This window comes from Coregonus clupeaformis, chromosome 1 (assembly GCF_020615455.1).
Source record: "Coregonus clupeaformis isolate EN_2021a chromosome 1, ASM2061545v1, whole genome shotgun sequence".
In the NCBI taxonomy this organism is placed as follows: domain Eukaryota; kingdom Metazoa; phylum Chordata; class Actinopteri; order Salmoniformes; family Salmonidae; genus Coregonus; species Coregonus clupeaformis.
Window position 1 is genome coordinate 98,746,882 of NC_059192.1, and position 12,893 is coordinate 98,759,774.

Consider the following 12,893-nt stretch of genomic DNA (forward strand, 5'->3'; position numbering starts at 1 on the left):
TCAAATGGTTAATGTCAGCTAAGCTGTCAAACTGTGTTCTAGAGATATCAACAACTTCCCTGAGCAAACTGGCTACATACGGCTCTAAAAAAGAACGATCGGTGAACTAACTCCGTGAACCTCAATTGTATATTCTACAACACTGAACCTAAACCAATAGTCACCATGGATCCTCTCTACACTTATAGATTACTACCACCAACATATACCAACACGAAGGACCCTGACTACAGTTATAGACTAGTGAGGCTGGAACTGGTAGACTGCTGGCAAACTCCAGACCTGAACATCATCATCAAACAAGAAGAGGAAGAGGAGAGCGCTCTACAAGTTGAAGAAGAAGAAGAAGAAGAAGAGGAGGAGGAGGAGGAAGAGGATAGCTCTCTACAAGTTAAAGAAGAAGAAGAGGAGGAGGAAGATCATGCTTTCATGGTCAAAGTAGAGGAGGAAGAGGAGGACAAAGCTCTTGTAGTTAAAAAAGAAGAAGAGGAGGGTGGTTTTGCAGTCAAAGAAGAAGAAGAGGAAGAAGCTATTGGGGTTTTTATTCTTCCTGGTATGTACAGATAATGTGTACGTCCAAAATGGCACCCTATTCCCTGTAGAGCCCTATAGGCCTTGGTCAAAAATAGTGCACTATAAAGGGAATAAGGTGCCAATTGGGGACGTAAACCAATATTGAGTGTTTGCTAGTATGAACCTTAGCACGGTACTGTTATTTCTTCAGATTTAACCAAAGACTCGTTATTTCGTTGACACAGACGGAAACTGCAACCAGTGGCCTGTCAGTGGGAAGAGTCCCTCTGTGTCAGAAGAACCACAACAACAACAACAACAACAACCAAAGAAACAACAACAACAGCCCCAGGAACCCCACCACTCCCCTCTGTACTGCCCCGACTGTGGGAGGAGCTTCGTCAGCCCCGGGATACTGAACGTGCACCGCAGAATCCACCAGAGCAGAACAATCCACACCACCACCACCGGTGAGCCGCCTCACTACTGCCGTGACTGCGGCAAGACCTTCGACAGCGCCCAATACCTCAACAAGCACCGTTTGGTTCACACAGCAGAGAGGACGCACCACTGCTCCCAGTGTGGCCGGAGCTTCCTGAGACTCCAGCACCTCAAAGACCACCGGAGAACCCACAGCGGAGAGAAGCCTCACTACTGCTCCGTGTGCGGGAAGGGCTTCACCAAGGGCCGAATGCTCCGGACACACCAACGTCTGCATGCCGTGGAGGGGCTGACGTCGGGGATGGGACGGGGAGGGTAGTGGGGTGGTGATGTCAGCGATGGGGGCGGAAGAGAGCTCTGAGAGTTCTAGCCGGAGTGGATTACTACCACTGCTCTGAGTGTGGGAAGAGCTTCTCCAGTTCAGCCTATCTTAAGGTGTGTCAAATATAGATCACTCGAAAGAAAGGCCTACATCTGCTCCCATTACCACCTGTATTGACAAGCGTATATATTTACATTTACATTTTAGTCATTTAGCAGACGCTCTTATCCAGAGCCACTTACAGTAGACAACCACATATCTTAGTCATAGTAAGTACATTTTTCCTCAATAAAGTCAGCGCTAGTAATAATAATAATAATAATAATATGCCACCATTTAGCAGACGCTTTTATCCAAAGCGACTTACAGTCATGTGGTCAGACATGTTTACGTCCAGTGGGCCGGCCATTCAGTTATGTTTATGTAGACTTTATTAGCCCAGCACCTTTTTAAGGATGTGCCGTATGACCACAAATGTTTCTACAAATGTCACGCTGTTATGCAGTTCCGAGACTTGGCCAGTAGGTGTCTCCCATAGAAATAGAATGAATAGAATGGGCGTTCCCGTTCAAGTCAATGATGGCGTAATGGGTGGACTAGCGGTCAGTTTGCCAGTCAAATTGCCAGGGTTGGCGGTTCCAAGCCCGTTCGATTCATTACATTTCTATGGCGTCTCCAAATAACCATGTACAATAGAAAACCTTGGGCGAGTTCAGCAGGATGCAATGTTTTGAAACGATCAGATAGAAATAGTCTATCTAGAACAAACATGCCTCTCTGACATGTAGCATAAGGAACCTCGTCGGCTCTATTCATGGCATTTCTATCCGCAAAGTTCGACAACTTTTTGGCTACTGAACGTAGCCCTGTTGTCTCAATTTTGATGAAACCGAAGGATGCGTTTCTAACCACAGAGGTCCTATTAAATGAAGTTCTAATATGTAATTCAATGTTTCTGTTTCAGGTGCATCAGAAGGCGCACACGGGAGACAAACCCCCACCAGTGTGCTCAGTGTAAGAAGTCATTCGGCACGTCATGGGGGTTTAAAGGTCCACCGGCAGACTCACTCTGGAGAGAAGCCCCACCAGTGCGCCCGACTGTGGGAAGAGGTTCTCGGACCTGCGCAGCCACAAAGCCCACCAGAGCACCCACACTGGAGAGAAACCATACACATGCCCTGTCTGTGGAAAAGGCTTTGCCTGGCAGAAGAGCCTACAGAAACACCAGGCCACACACAGCAGCAGTGGTGGTGGAATCATAGAAGTACATATAGAATAATGTATGATAACCTGGAGGTTTTCACTCCAACCCTAATCTAGCACCTGATTCTAATAACCAGCTGGTTGATAAAATGAATCAGGTTAGTTACAACTGGTAGTTGAAGCTACGGGACAGGAGGGTAGCGCTCCAGGAACAGGGTTGGGTTACAGGAGGATAGCTCTCCAGGAACAGGGTTGGGTTACAGGAGGATAGCGCTCCAGGAACAGGGTTGGGTTACAGGAGGATAGCGCTCCAGGAACAGGGTTGGGTTACAGGAGGATAGCGCTCCAGGAACAGGGTTGGGTTACAGGAGGATAGCGCTCCAGGAACAGGGTTGGGTTACAGGAGGGTAGCGCTCCAGGAACAGGGTTGGGTTACAGGAGGGTAGCGCTCCAGGAACAGGGTTGGGTTACAGGAGGATAGCGCTCCAGGAACAGGGTTGGGTTACAGGAGGATAGCGCTCCAGGAACAGGGTTGGGTTACAGGAGGATAGCGCTCCAGGAACAGGGTTGGGTTACAGGAGGATAGCGCTCCAGGAACAGGGTTGGGTTACAGGAGGATAGCGCTCCAGGAACAGGGTTGGGTTACAGGAGGATAGCGCTCCAGGAACAGGGTTGGGTTACAGGAGGATAGCGCTCCAGGAACAGGGTTGGGTTACAGGAGGATAGCGCTCCAGGAACAGGGTTCGGTTACAGGAGGATAGCGCTCCAGGAACAGGGTTGGGTTACAGGAGGATAGCGCTCCAGGAACAGGGTTGGGTTACAGGAGGGTAGCGCTCCAGGAACAGGGTTGGGTTACAGGAGGATAGCTCTCCAGGAACAGGGTTGGGTTACAGGAGGATAGCGCTCCAGGAACAGGGTTCGATTACAGGAGGATAGCGCTCCAGGAACAGGGTTCGATTACAGGAGGATAGCGCTCCAGGAACAGGGTTCGATTACAGGAGGATAGCGCTCCAGGAACAGGGTTGGGTTACAGGAGGATAGCGCTCCAGGAACAGGGTTGGGTTACAGGAGGATAGCGCTCCAGGAACAGGGTTGGGTTACAGGAGGATAGCGCTCCAGGAACAGGGTTGGGTTACAGGAGGATAGCGCTCCAGGAACAGGGTTCGATTACAGGAGGATAGCGCTCCAGGAACAGGGTTGGGTTACAGGAGGATAGCGCTCCAGGAACAGGGTTGGGTTACAGGGGGGTAGCGCTCCAGGAACAGGGTTCGATTACAGGAGGATAGCGCTCCAGGAACAGGGTTCGATTACAGGAGGATAGCGCTCCAGGAACAGGGTTGGGCCCTGTTTTGGTTTATCATGTCACATCACCTGGATTTTAATCTTTATTTTAAGCCTTTTCCAGAAATGAGAATTAGACCAAAAATAAAAGCGATTGTTTGAGGATGATGCTGGACCATGTGACTTAAAAAGAAAAGGGGACAGTTTGATTAAAAGCTTTAAATAAAGGTTAAAATCCGAGACACCTGTTATGATTAACCAAAACACAGGTCCCTAATTATAGAATGTCTATGGGGGAAACACAACTCCTGCTCTCTCTTGGACGAGGGAATGCTGTTGTGTCAGGAGGACTGTTATAAATACATCAAAATATCACATAAGTATGTGACTTGTAATTATATATTTTAGATGTTTATATTCATACACAAATGACAGAATGTACAACACAAATGTAGTTTGTAATCCTAGTTGTTTTTTTTCTCTCTCAAAGTGTTCTTTGGATGGATTGTGCAACAGGTGATGGCTATCTTTTTGTTCCAACACCGAATGCACTCACTATAACATGGTGTATGGAGTAATGTTTGGTTTGGATCTGAAATGGATGTGATAGTAGATGGTGAAAATAGAGATGGTCAGTTGTTGCTCTCCGATCTCATTTCTCTCTTTAATTTGTAGCTGAGTTCAAAGCACATGCTAACGTCTGGCAGCATAACAGTTTCCCACATATTCACGTCTTCATATCAGCTTTGAAGCATCTTTTCAAGAGGAGATCTGGCATTGGATCTGGAGGGTGAGCAAAACCACTATATTGAGCAGTGGAGGCTGGTGGGAGGAGCTATAGGAGGACGGTCTCATTTTAATGGCTGGAAAGGATTAAATGGAATGGGGTCAAACGTGGTTTACGTATGTTTGTTGTGTTTGATAGGTTCCATTTATTCCATTCCAGCCGTTACAATGACCCCGTCCTCCTATAGCTCCTCCCACCAGCCTCCACTGATATTGAGGTGTGCTTCCCCCTCCAAAACATGGCTGTAGTTACTAGGTACACTACTTTAACAGATAAAGTGACATACAGATTTTGTCTCATTTCATGACTGTTATCTTCATTGACTGGTTGTAGGTTGTACTGATTAATTGTATTGACTAACATGGTTTATTGGTAACCTTTACCCAAACGTGATTGCCAACAGATTTGTCCAAGAGAAACAATTCACATCATAAGCTAGGTTTCCATCCAATTGTCGACAGATTTCCATGCGAATATTCTAGAATCAGCATAAAGAAAATATGCGCATTTTCCCAACAGTGGTGTTTCCACCAAACTGAATTGTTGCGAATAAAAATCAGTGCGTGATGACGTAGTGCACGCAAAATGTACTTTTTCCGCTTAAGTTTTCATGTACCGAATAAAAATCGAATGTTCAATGTGTTTCCATCGCATTTTCAATTTAACAAAAACTGTTGCGTTAAATAGCAAATATGCCTAGTCTGGTTTTGGCCCGTGCGCTCTAGCCAACAGCTCGCAGATATAGTGCGGGTAGGTTAGTCTACAATACATGATGAGATTATGGATAAGAGCGAGAATATTTTTGATTTGTCAAAAGGCAATCAAGCATCGATCATCATGTCACCAGAATAAGACCCTCGAAATGTATTGGAAAGGAGCATCAAGCTCATCACCTTGCACTTTCACCACACTGTGAAGTTCATCATCATTTATTTAATCTGTAGCCTAATAAACTGCATGCTTTCCTCCCGACGAGTCATAGTGGGTGGAGCACACACCATGTCATTGCGTGAGTGACTCCAAATGTACTTCGATATGACAGTTATTATTTCAATATTTGCACATAGTTGTTTCCACCGCCATTTCTCGCATAATTAATTTTACAGACACAAAAAGATCCCACCATGTCGACGAACAAATGATTTGTCGGCATTTATAATATTGTATCTAAACTACCTGTTTCCATCACAGCTGTCATGATTTTTTTATAAAATATACAGTATGACTTTACACACATAAGCACAGTGGATGGAGACTTGGTTAAACACATGCACACACATAACATTTGTCTTTCATGTAATGTCCGTTTCTAAACAACTTCAAAAATGTCTCAAAACATTTAATCAAAACGATCATTCTACCTGCAACTTAAAAATTCAAACAGAGCATTGACCTTGTGTCTGTTCAGTGCAATGACAACATTACATTTACATTTTAGTCATTTAGCAGACGCTCTTACCCAGAGCGACTTACAGTTAGTGAGTGCATTCATTATTTTTTTATATTTTTCATACTGGCCCCCCATGGGAATCGAACCCACAACCCTGGCGTTGCAAACGCCATGCTCTACCAACTGAGCTACATCCCTGCCGGCCATTCCCTCCCCTACCCTGGACGACGCTGGGCCAATTGTGCGCCGCCCCATGGGTCTCCCTGTCGCGGCCGGCTACGACAGAGCCTGGATTCGAACCAGGATCTCTAGTGGCACAGTTAGCACTGCGATGCAATGCCTTAGACCACTGCGCCACTCAGGAGACCCATTCAGATAGAAATGTTGACATCACCACTGAGGAGGGCACCATGACGTCATCATCACGGAACGAGTAGAGTGCTAACAAAGTAATGTTATTTATTTTAAAACAATGGTGACACTTTCCAATAATGTGATCGATGGCATCACTGAGGAGGGTAAATATATCTGTCATGTAATGTCTGTTTCTAGCCAACAATTTTTTTTATCTATAAACATTCCATTAAAAAGCATCAGGACATTACATCATCATCATCATGGCGTGACGTAGAGTAGAGCTTGTCCTCGTCCTCTATATTATTGAGTCCGCTACGTGTGGTGCTGTGGTCCGGGTTGAACTTCATGTGTTCCTTCAGCTGCTTCAGCTGATAGTAACTCTTCCCACAGTCATAGCAGTAGAAGGGCTTCTCTCCTGTGTGAATCCTCTGGTGTACCTTTAACTCTGAGGACGTGATGAAACGCTTGTCACAGTCTAAGCAGGGGTAAGGCCTCTCTCCTGTGTGAGTCCTCAGGTGCACCTTTAAAGTAAAAATACAAAATATAAATGTATTAATTAATAAGAATTTCAGCATATTGTAAACACAGTATTATGTTGTGTAACTGAAAAAAAATCCTAAACTGTATATAGTTATATTGTACCTTTAAGGTCCCCTGAGCGCGGAAGGTCTTCTCGCAGTAGGAGCAGGCGTAAGGCTTCTTGTCAGAGTGTATTCTCTGGTGGAGCTTGAGGTTGGACAGCTGTCTGAATGCCTTGCCGCAGTGGGAACAGCTGTGGGGCTTGTCCTGGCTGTGGATCTTCTCATGGACCCTGGAACAACAGGTAATGCAAGAACACTGGTTAAGTAGTAGTAGTAGTAGTAGTTCACTTGAATATCCCACGATGGGAAATTGGTTTGTGACATTTAAAAAAAAAGACGTGACAACATTGAATCATAACAACAGCAAATACAGTTTAATGTAATAACGTTCAATAGCGTAAAACATTTGTTTTCTTTTTTAATTGCCGGATGTCGTAATAAAACTGTCTAACGGATTACATAATAATAACTTTTTTCAAGATAAAAACATAACTTATTACAATGTCCGGTGGTTATTACGTTATCAGGTGAGTAACACCTGAGCACATATTCATAAAGCATCTCAAAGTAGGAGTGCCGATCTAGGATCAGGTCCCTCGGTCCATTCATAAAAATCTAAAAGACAAAACGATCCTGACCCTGATCCTAGATCAGCACTGTGAGATGCTTTATGAATACTGGCCCTGAGTTACCTGAGCTCGCTGGAGGAGGGGAACTTCATGGGGCAGCTGGTGCAGTGGTACGGCTTCTCTCCTGTATGGATACGCTGGTGCTTCTTCAGATGGCCAGACTCTACAAATGTCTTCCCACAGAAGGGACAGGAGAATGGTCTCTCTCCGGTGTGCCTGCGCTCGTGGGATTTCAGGTTCCCTGTTTGGGCGAAGCCCTTCAGATCGAATCAAATTTAAGATTCATTTAAAAATCACAACACACTTACAGTGGGGGAAAAAAGTATTTAGTCAGCCACCAATTGTGCAAGTTCTCCCACTTAAAAAGATGAGAGAGGCCTGTAATTTTCATCATAGGTACACGTAAACTATGACAGACAAATAGAGAAAAAACATTCCAGAAAATCACATTGTAGGATTTTTAATGAATTTATTTGCAAATTATGGTGGAAAATAAGTATTTGGTCACCTACAAACAAGCAAGATTTCTGGCTCTCACAGACCTGTAACTTCTTCTTTAAGAGGCTCCTCTGTCCTCCACTTGTTACCTGTATTAATGGCACCTGTTTGGACTTGTTATCAGTATAAAAGACACCTGTCCACAACCTCAAACAGTCACACTCCAAACTCCACTATGGCCAAGACCAAAGAGCTGTCAAAGGACACCAGAAACAAAATTGTAGACCTGCACCAGGCTGGGAAGACTGAATCTGCAATAGGTAAGCAGCTTGGTTTGAAGAAATCAACTGTGGGAGCAATTATTAGGAAATGGAAGACATACAAGACCACTGATAATCTCCCTCGATCTGGGGCTCCACGCAAGATCTCACAAAATGATCACAAGAACGGTGAGCAAAAATCCCAGAACCACACGGGGGGACCTAGTGAATGACCTGCAGAGAGCTGGGACCAAAGTAACAAAGCCTACCATCAGTAACACACTACGCCGCCAGGGACTCAAATCCTGCAGTGCCAGACGTGTCCCCCTGCTTAAGCCAGTACATGTCCAGGCCCGTCTGAAGTTTGCTAGAGTGCATTTGGATGATTCAGAAGAGGATTGGGAGAATGTCATATGGTCAGATGAAACCAAAATAGAACTTTTTGGTAAAAACTCAACTCGTCGTGTTTGGAGGACAAAGAATGCTGAGTTGCATCCAAAGAACACCATACCTACTGTGAAGCATGGGGGTGGAAACATCATGCTTTGGGGCTGTTTTTTCTGCAAAGGGACCAGGACGACTGATCCGTGTAAAGGAAAGAATGAATGGGGCCATGTATCGTGAGATTTTGAGTGAAAACCTCCTTCCATCAGCAAGGGCATTGAAGATGAAATCGTGGCTGGGTCTTTCAGCATGACAATGATCCCAAACACACCGCCCAGGCAACGAAGGAGTGGCTTCGTAAGAAGCATTTCAAGGTCCTAGAGTGGCCTAGCCAGTCTCCAGATCTCAACCCCATAGAAAATCTTTGGAGGGAGTTGAAAGTCTGTGTTGCCCAGCGACAGCCCCAAAACATCACTGCTCTAGAGGAGATCTGCATGGAGGAATGGGCCAAAACACCAGCAACAGTGTGTGAAAACCTTGTGAAGACTTACAGAAAACGTTTGACCTGTGTCATTGCCAACAAAGGGTATATAACAAAGTATTGAGAAACTTTTGTTATTGACCAAATACTTATTTTCCACCATAATTTGCAAATAAATTCATTAAAAATCCTACAATGTGATTTTCTGGTTTTCCTCATTTTGTCTGTCATAGTTGACGTGTACCTATGATGAAAATTACAGGCCTCTCTCATCTTTTTAAGTGGGAGAACTTGCACAATTGGTGGCTGACTAAATACTTTTTTTCCCCACTGTATGCCAGAGTCTGGAGTACATACACTGAGTGGACAAAACATTAGAAACACCTTGCTAATATTGAGTTGCACCCCCTTTTGCCCTCAGAACAGCCTCAATTCGTTGGGGCATGGACTCTACAAGGTGTCGAAAGAATTCCACAAGGATGCTGGCCCATGTTGACTTCAATGCTTCCCACAGTTGTGTCAAGTTGGTTGGATGTCCTTTGGGTGGTGGACCATTCTTGATACACACAGGAAACTGTTGAGCGTGAAAAACCCAGCAGCGTTGCAGTTCTTGAAACACTCAAACCGGTGCGCCTGGCACCTACTACCATACCCCGTTCAAAGGCACTTCAATATTTTGTCTTGCGTCTCAATTGTCTCAAGGCTTAACAATCCTTCTTTAACCTGTCTCCTCCCCTTCATCTACACTGATTGAAGTGGATTTAACAAGTGACATCAATAAGGGATCATAGACAGTCATTACAATGAGACCGTCCTCCTATAGCTCCTCCCACCAGCCTCCACTGCTCAATATAGTGGTTTTGCTCACCCTCCAGATCCAATGCCAGATTTCCTCTTGAAAAGATGCTTCAAAGCTGATATGAAGACGTGAATATGTGGGAAACTGTTATGCTGCCAGACGTTAGCATGTGCTTTGAACTCAGCTACAAATTAAAGAGAGACATGAGATCGGAGAGCAACAACTGACCATCTCTATTTTCACCATCTACTATCACATCCATTTCAGATCCAAACCAAACATTACTCCATACACCAAGTTATAGTGAGTGCATTTGGTGTTGGAACAAAAAGATAGCCATCACCTGTTGCACAATCCATCCAAAGAACACTTTGAGAGAGAAAAAAACAACTAGGATTACAAACTACATTTGTGTTGTACATTCTGTCATTTGTGTATGAATATAAACATCTAAAATATATAATTACAAGTCACATACTTATGTGATATTTTGATGAATTTATAACAGTCCTCCTGACACAACAGCATTCCCTCGTCCAAGAGAGAGCAGGAGTTGTGTTTCCCCATAGAGATTCTATAATTAGGGACCTGTGTTTTGGTTAATCAGGTGAAAGCTGTGTCATGGAAAGAGCAGATGCTCCTAATGTTTTGTACGCTCGTGGCGACGAATCCCGTCTCTCTCTGTTTCCCCTCTACGTTCCGACTATCACGGTCCATAAAAACAATAAAATACTACAAATGTATTTTAAAATCGCAACACTCTTTACAGTAAAACAATCACATGACAAGAAGTAAAAGCCAACAGTCAGTAAAAGGGCTGAATAAAATAACCGACCTTTCCACACACCTCACAGACGTAAGGTCTCTCTCCCGTGTGTGTTCTCTGATGGGTCTTTAAAGCAGCCAGTATGGTGAAGCTCTTGTCACAGTCTGGGCAGGGGAAGGGTCTCTCTCCTGTGTGGGGGAGGGCACAAAACACACAAGTTATTGAACTTGAATGGCAGATTTTTAAAGGTCCACTAGAATGACCTTAAACAATTCAACCAAAAGTGGACAAAACTTTGGGAAAACGTTTATTGACCTGATTGGTTTAGAACCCCACTCTTGATGTTCATTTGATTGAACTTTGAAAAGAAAGGCAGGCTAAATACTTTCGAAGAACCCAATGAAATAACCTGTGTGTGTGAGTGTGTGTCTCCTCAGCTCGGCCGGTGAGCAGAACCTCTTGGTGCAGGCTGGTGCGGAGCAGGGGTATGGTCTCAGTCGGGTGTGGATGATCTGGTGTTTGTCTAAGCTAACAGTGGTGGATAAACGCTTCCCACACCTAGAGCAGGGGAACGGCCTCTGACGACCTCCTTTGGTCTTCGTGGGCTTTAGTCCCTGGCTCCTCTTCTCTCCCTCCTCCTCCTCTTCCTCTTCCTCTCCGGACGCAGGGTCCTTGTCTGATGCCCCTCCACTGGCAGGGCCAGACCTGGGGTTGTTGTCGTCAGGGGTGGCTCTAGGGCCATTGTCAGGGGTGGAGTCGTCAGAACTGTGGCTGGTAATGTCAGAAGTGGGGCTTGGGTTGTCATCTGAGGGAACAGGGAAATCTCTGGTCAAAATCAAAATCAAATCAAATCTTATTGGTCACATACATATATTTAGCAGCTGTTATTGCGGGTGTAGCGAAATGCTTGTAAGGCTTAGTAACCATGGTAGCTCCTCTGTGATGCTGTACTCACTAGGCTGTATAAGATATACTATGGCTTCTTCCTCTTCCTCCTTCTTGACACTGAAGAGCCCTGAAGGAAACACACAATATCTAATTCAGTGTAAGTTGTAAATAAACAAATCACTAAGAAAAGGGTAGGCAAGAGTACCTTGACTTGGGTGAGACACACCCCCTATCTCTTCCTCCTCTTCTTCTGTTTTCACATGGGCAGAACTCAAGCACGTTGTTAGGGGCCCACAGTCCTCCTGCTTCACCACCCTCAGGGTCTGAGTTCCTTGGTCTCCATGGATACCTTCGGGCCCAGGGGACCCTGGGAGTTTGGTCTCCTGAGAGAGAAGAGAACAGAGGTGGATTTGGCACATGCACACTTACTCAAAAACTTTTCCAGACAATAAATTTTTTTGGTTACATATAATTATTACTATTTTGTACTTTTTTCGACGCACATACCGGCCGGAACGCCAGTAATGACGATAGTTGCTCAGCGAAACTCCATTCTTCGAACATATTTTAACATTATTAAATTTGAAAAAATGGTGAATAGCATGTTGAATGGCTGCTTCCTGGGCTTAAAGGAGAATCGCAATATTCAACGACTCCTTTGTAAGCCCAGATTCTGGTTCATTCTACATCATGCCAGTCTCCTGAGTGGCGCAGTGGTCTAAGGCACTGCATCGCAGTGCTAACTGTGCCACTAGAGATCCTGGTTCGAATCCAGGCTCTGTCGCAGCCGGCCGCGACCGGGAGACTCATGGGCGGCGCACAATTGGCCCAGTGTCGTCCAGGGTAGGGAATGGCCGGCAGGGATGTAGCTCAGTTGATAGAGCATGGCGTTTGCAACGCCAGGGTTGTGGGTTCGTTTCCCACGGGGGGCCAGTATATATTAAAAAAAATAGGTATTCACTAACTGTAAGTCGCTCTGGATAAGAGCGTCTGCTAAATGACGTAAATGTAAATGCCTGAACATGCATCTACACATATTCATTGATGGAAACTGCTAGCCTGGTGGAACCAACATGATCGCTGCATTGACCATTCTAGCATTGACGTATCGAGTAGACTGCTTCCACCAGGCTATTAAACTGCTGCTTTGTTTAGAACTGGCCGCTGAACTGAGCACCCCCCTGCATTAGGTCTGTTTGAGGGTTTATGCGTGATAAAAAAAACATACGCCCTTCGACACGTTATATTTGAGTTTTTTGTTATCTTGTTATCTACTCACCACCACGTCCATTGTATATAGCAGTGCTCTTAAAAAAGCTCAGAATACGAAACAAACGGGTTGTTTATTTTTTTTTCTCCCGCTTCCGCCTTAG

At 44.9% G+C, this 12,893-nt stretch overlaps 2 protein-coding genes across 3 annotated transcripts; one reads left to right on the plus strand and one right to left on the minus strand.

Moving 5' to 3' along the window:
* The first annotated feature begins 429 nt into the window (after positions 1–429).
* On the plus strand, positions 430–1,273 carry LOC123491570 (gastrula zinc finger protein XlCGF67.1-like). The gene is made up of 2 exons (XM_045222684.1): positions 430–553; positions 759–1,273. Exons 1-2 carry the CDS (start codon positions 430–432, stop codon positions 1,271–1,273), a joined length of 639 nt encoding a protein of 212 aa, XP_045078619.1.
* Positions 1,274–6,253: 4,980 nt separating this feature from the next.
* LOC123492003 (zinc finger protein OZF-like) lies at positions 6,254–12,892 on the minus strand. Of its 2 annotated transcripts, none has more exons than XM_045223618.1 (8): positions 12,800–12,892; positions 11,726–11,903; positions 11,588–11,647; positions 11,042–11,437; positions 10,714–10,820; positions 7,568–7,761; positions 6,937–7,105; positions 6,254–6,815 (listed from the first exon to the last, which is right to left on the minus strand). In XM_045223618.1, exons 1-8 carry the CDS (start codon positions 12,809–12,811, stop codon positions 6,531–6,533), a joined length of 1,401 nt encoding a protein of 466 aa, XP_045079553.1. In that variant the 5' UTR covers positions 12,812–12,892; the 3' UTR covers positions 6,254–6,530. The 2 variants fall into 2 exon arrangements, with proteins under 2 accessions (XP_045079553.1, XP_045079552.1); XM_045223617.1 differs by having other exon boundaries at positions 10,702–10,820.
* Position 12,893: the final 1 nt, after the last annotated feature.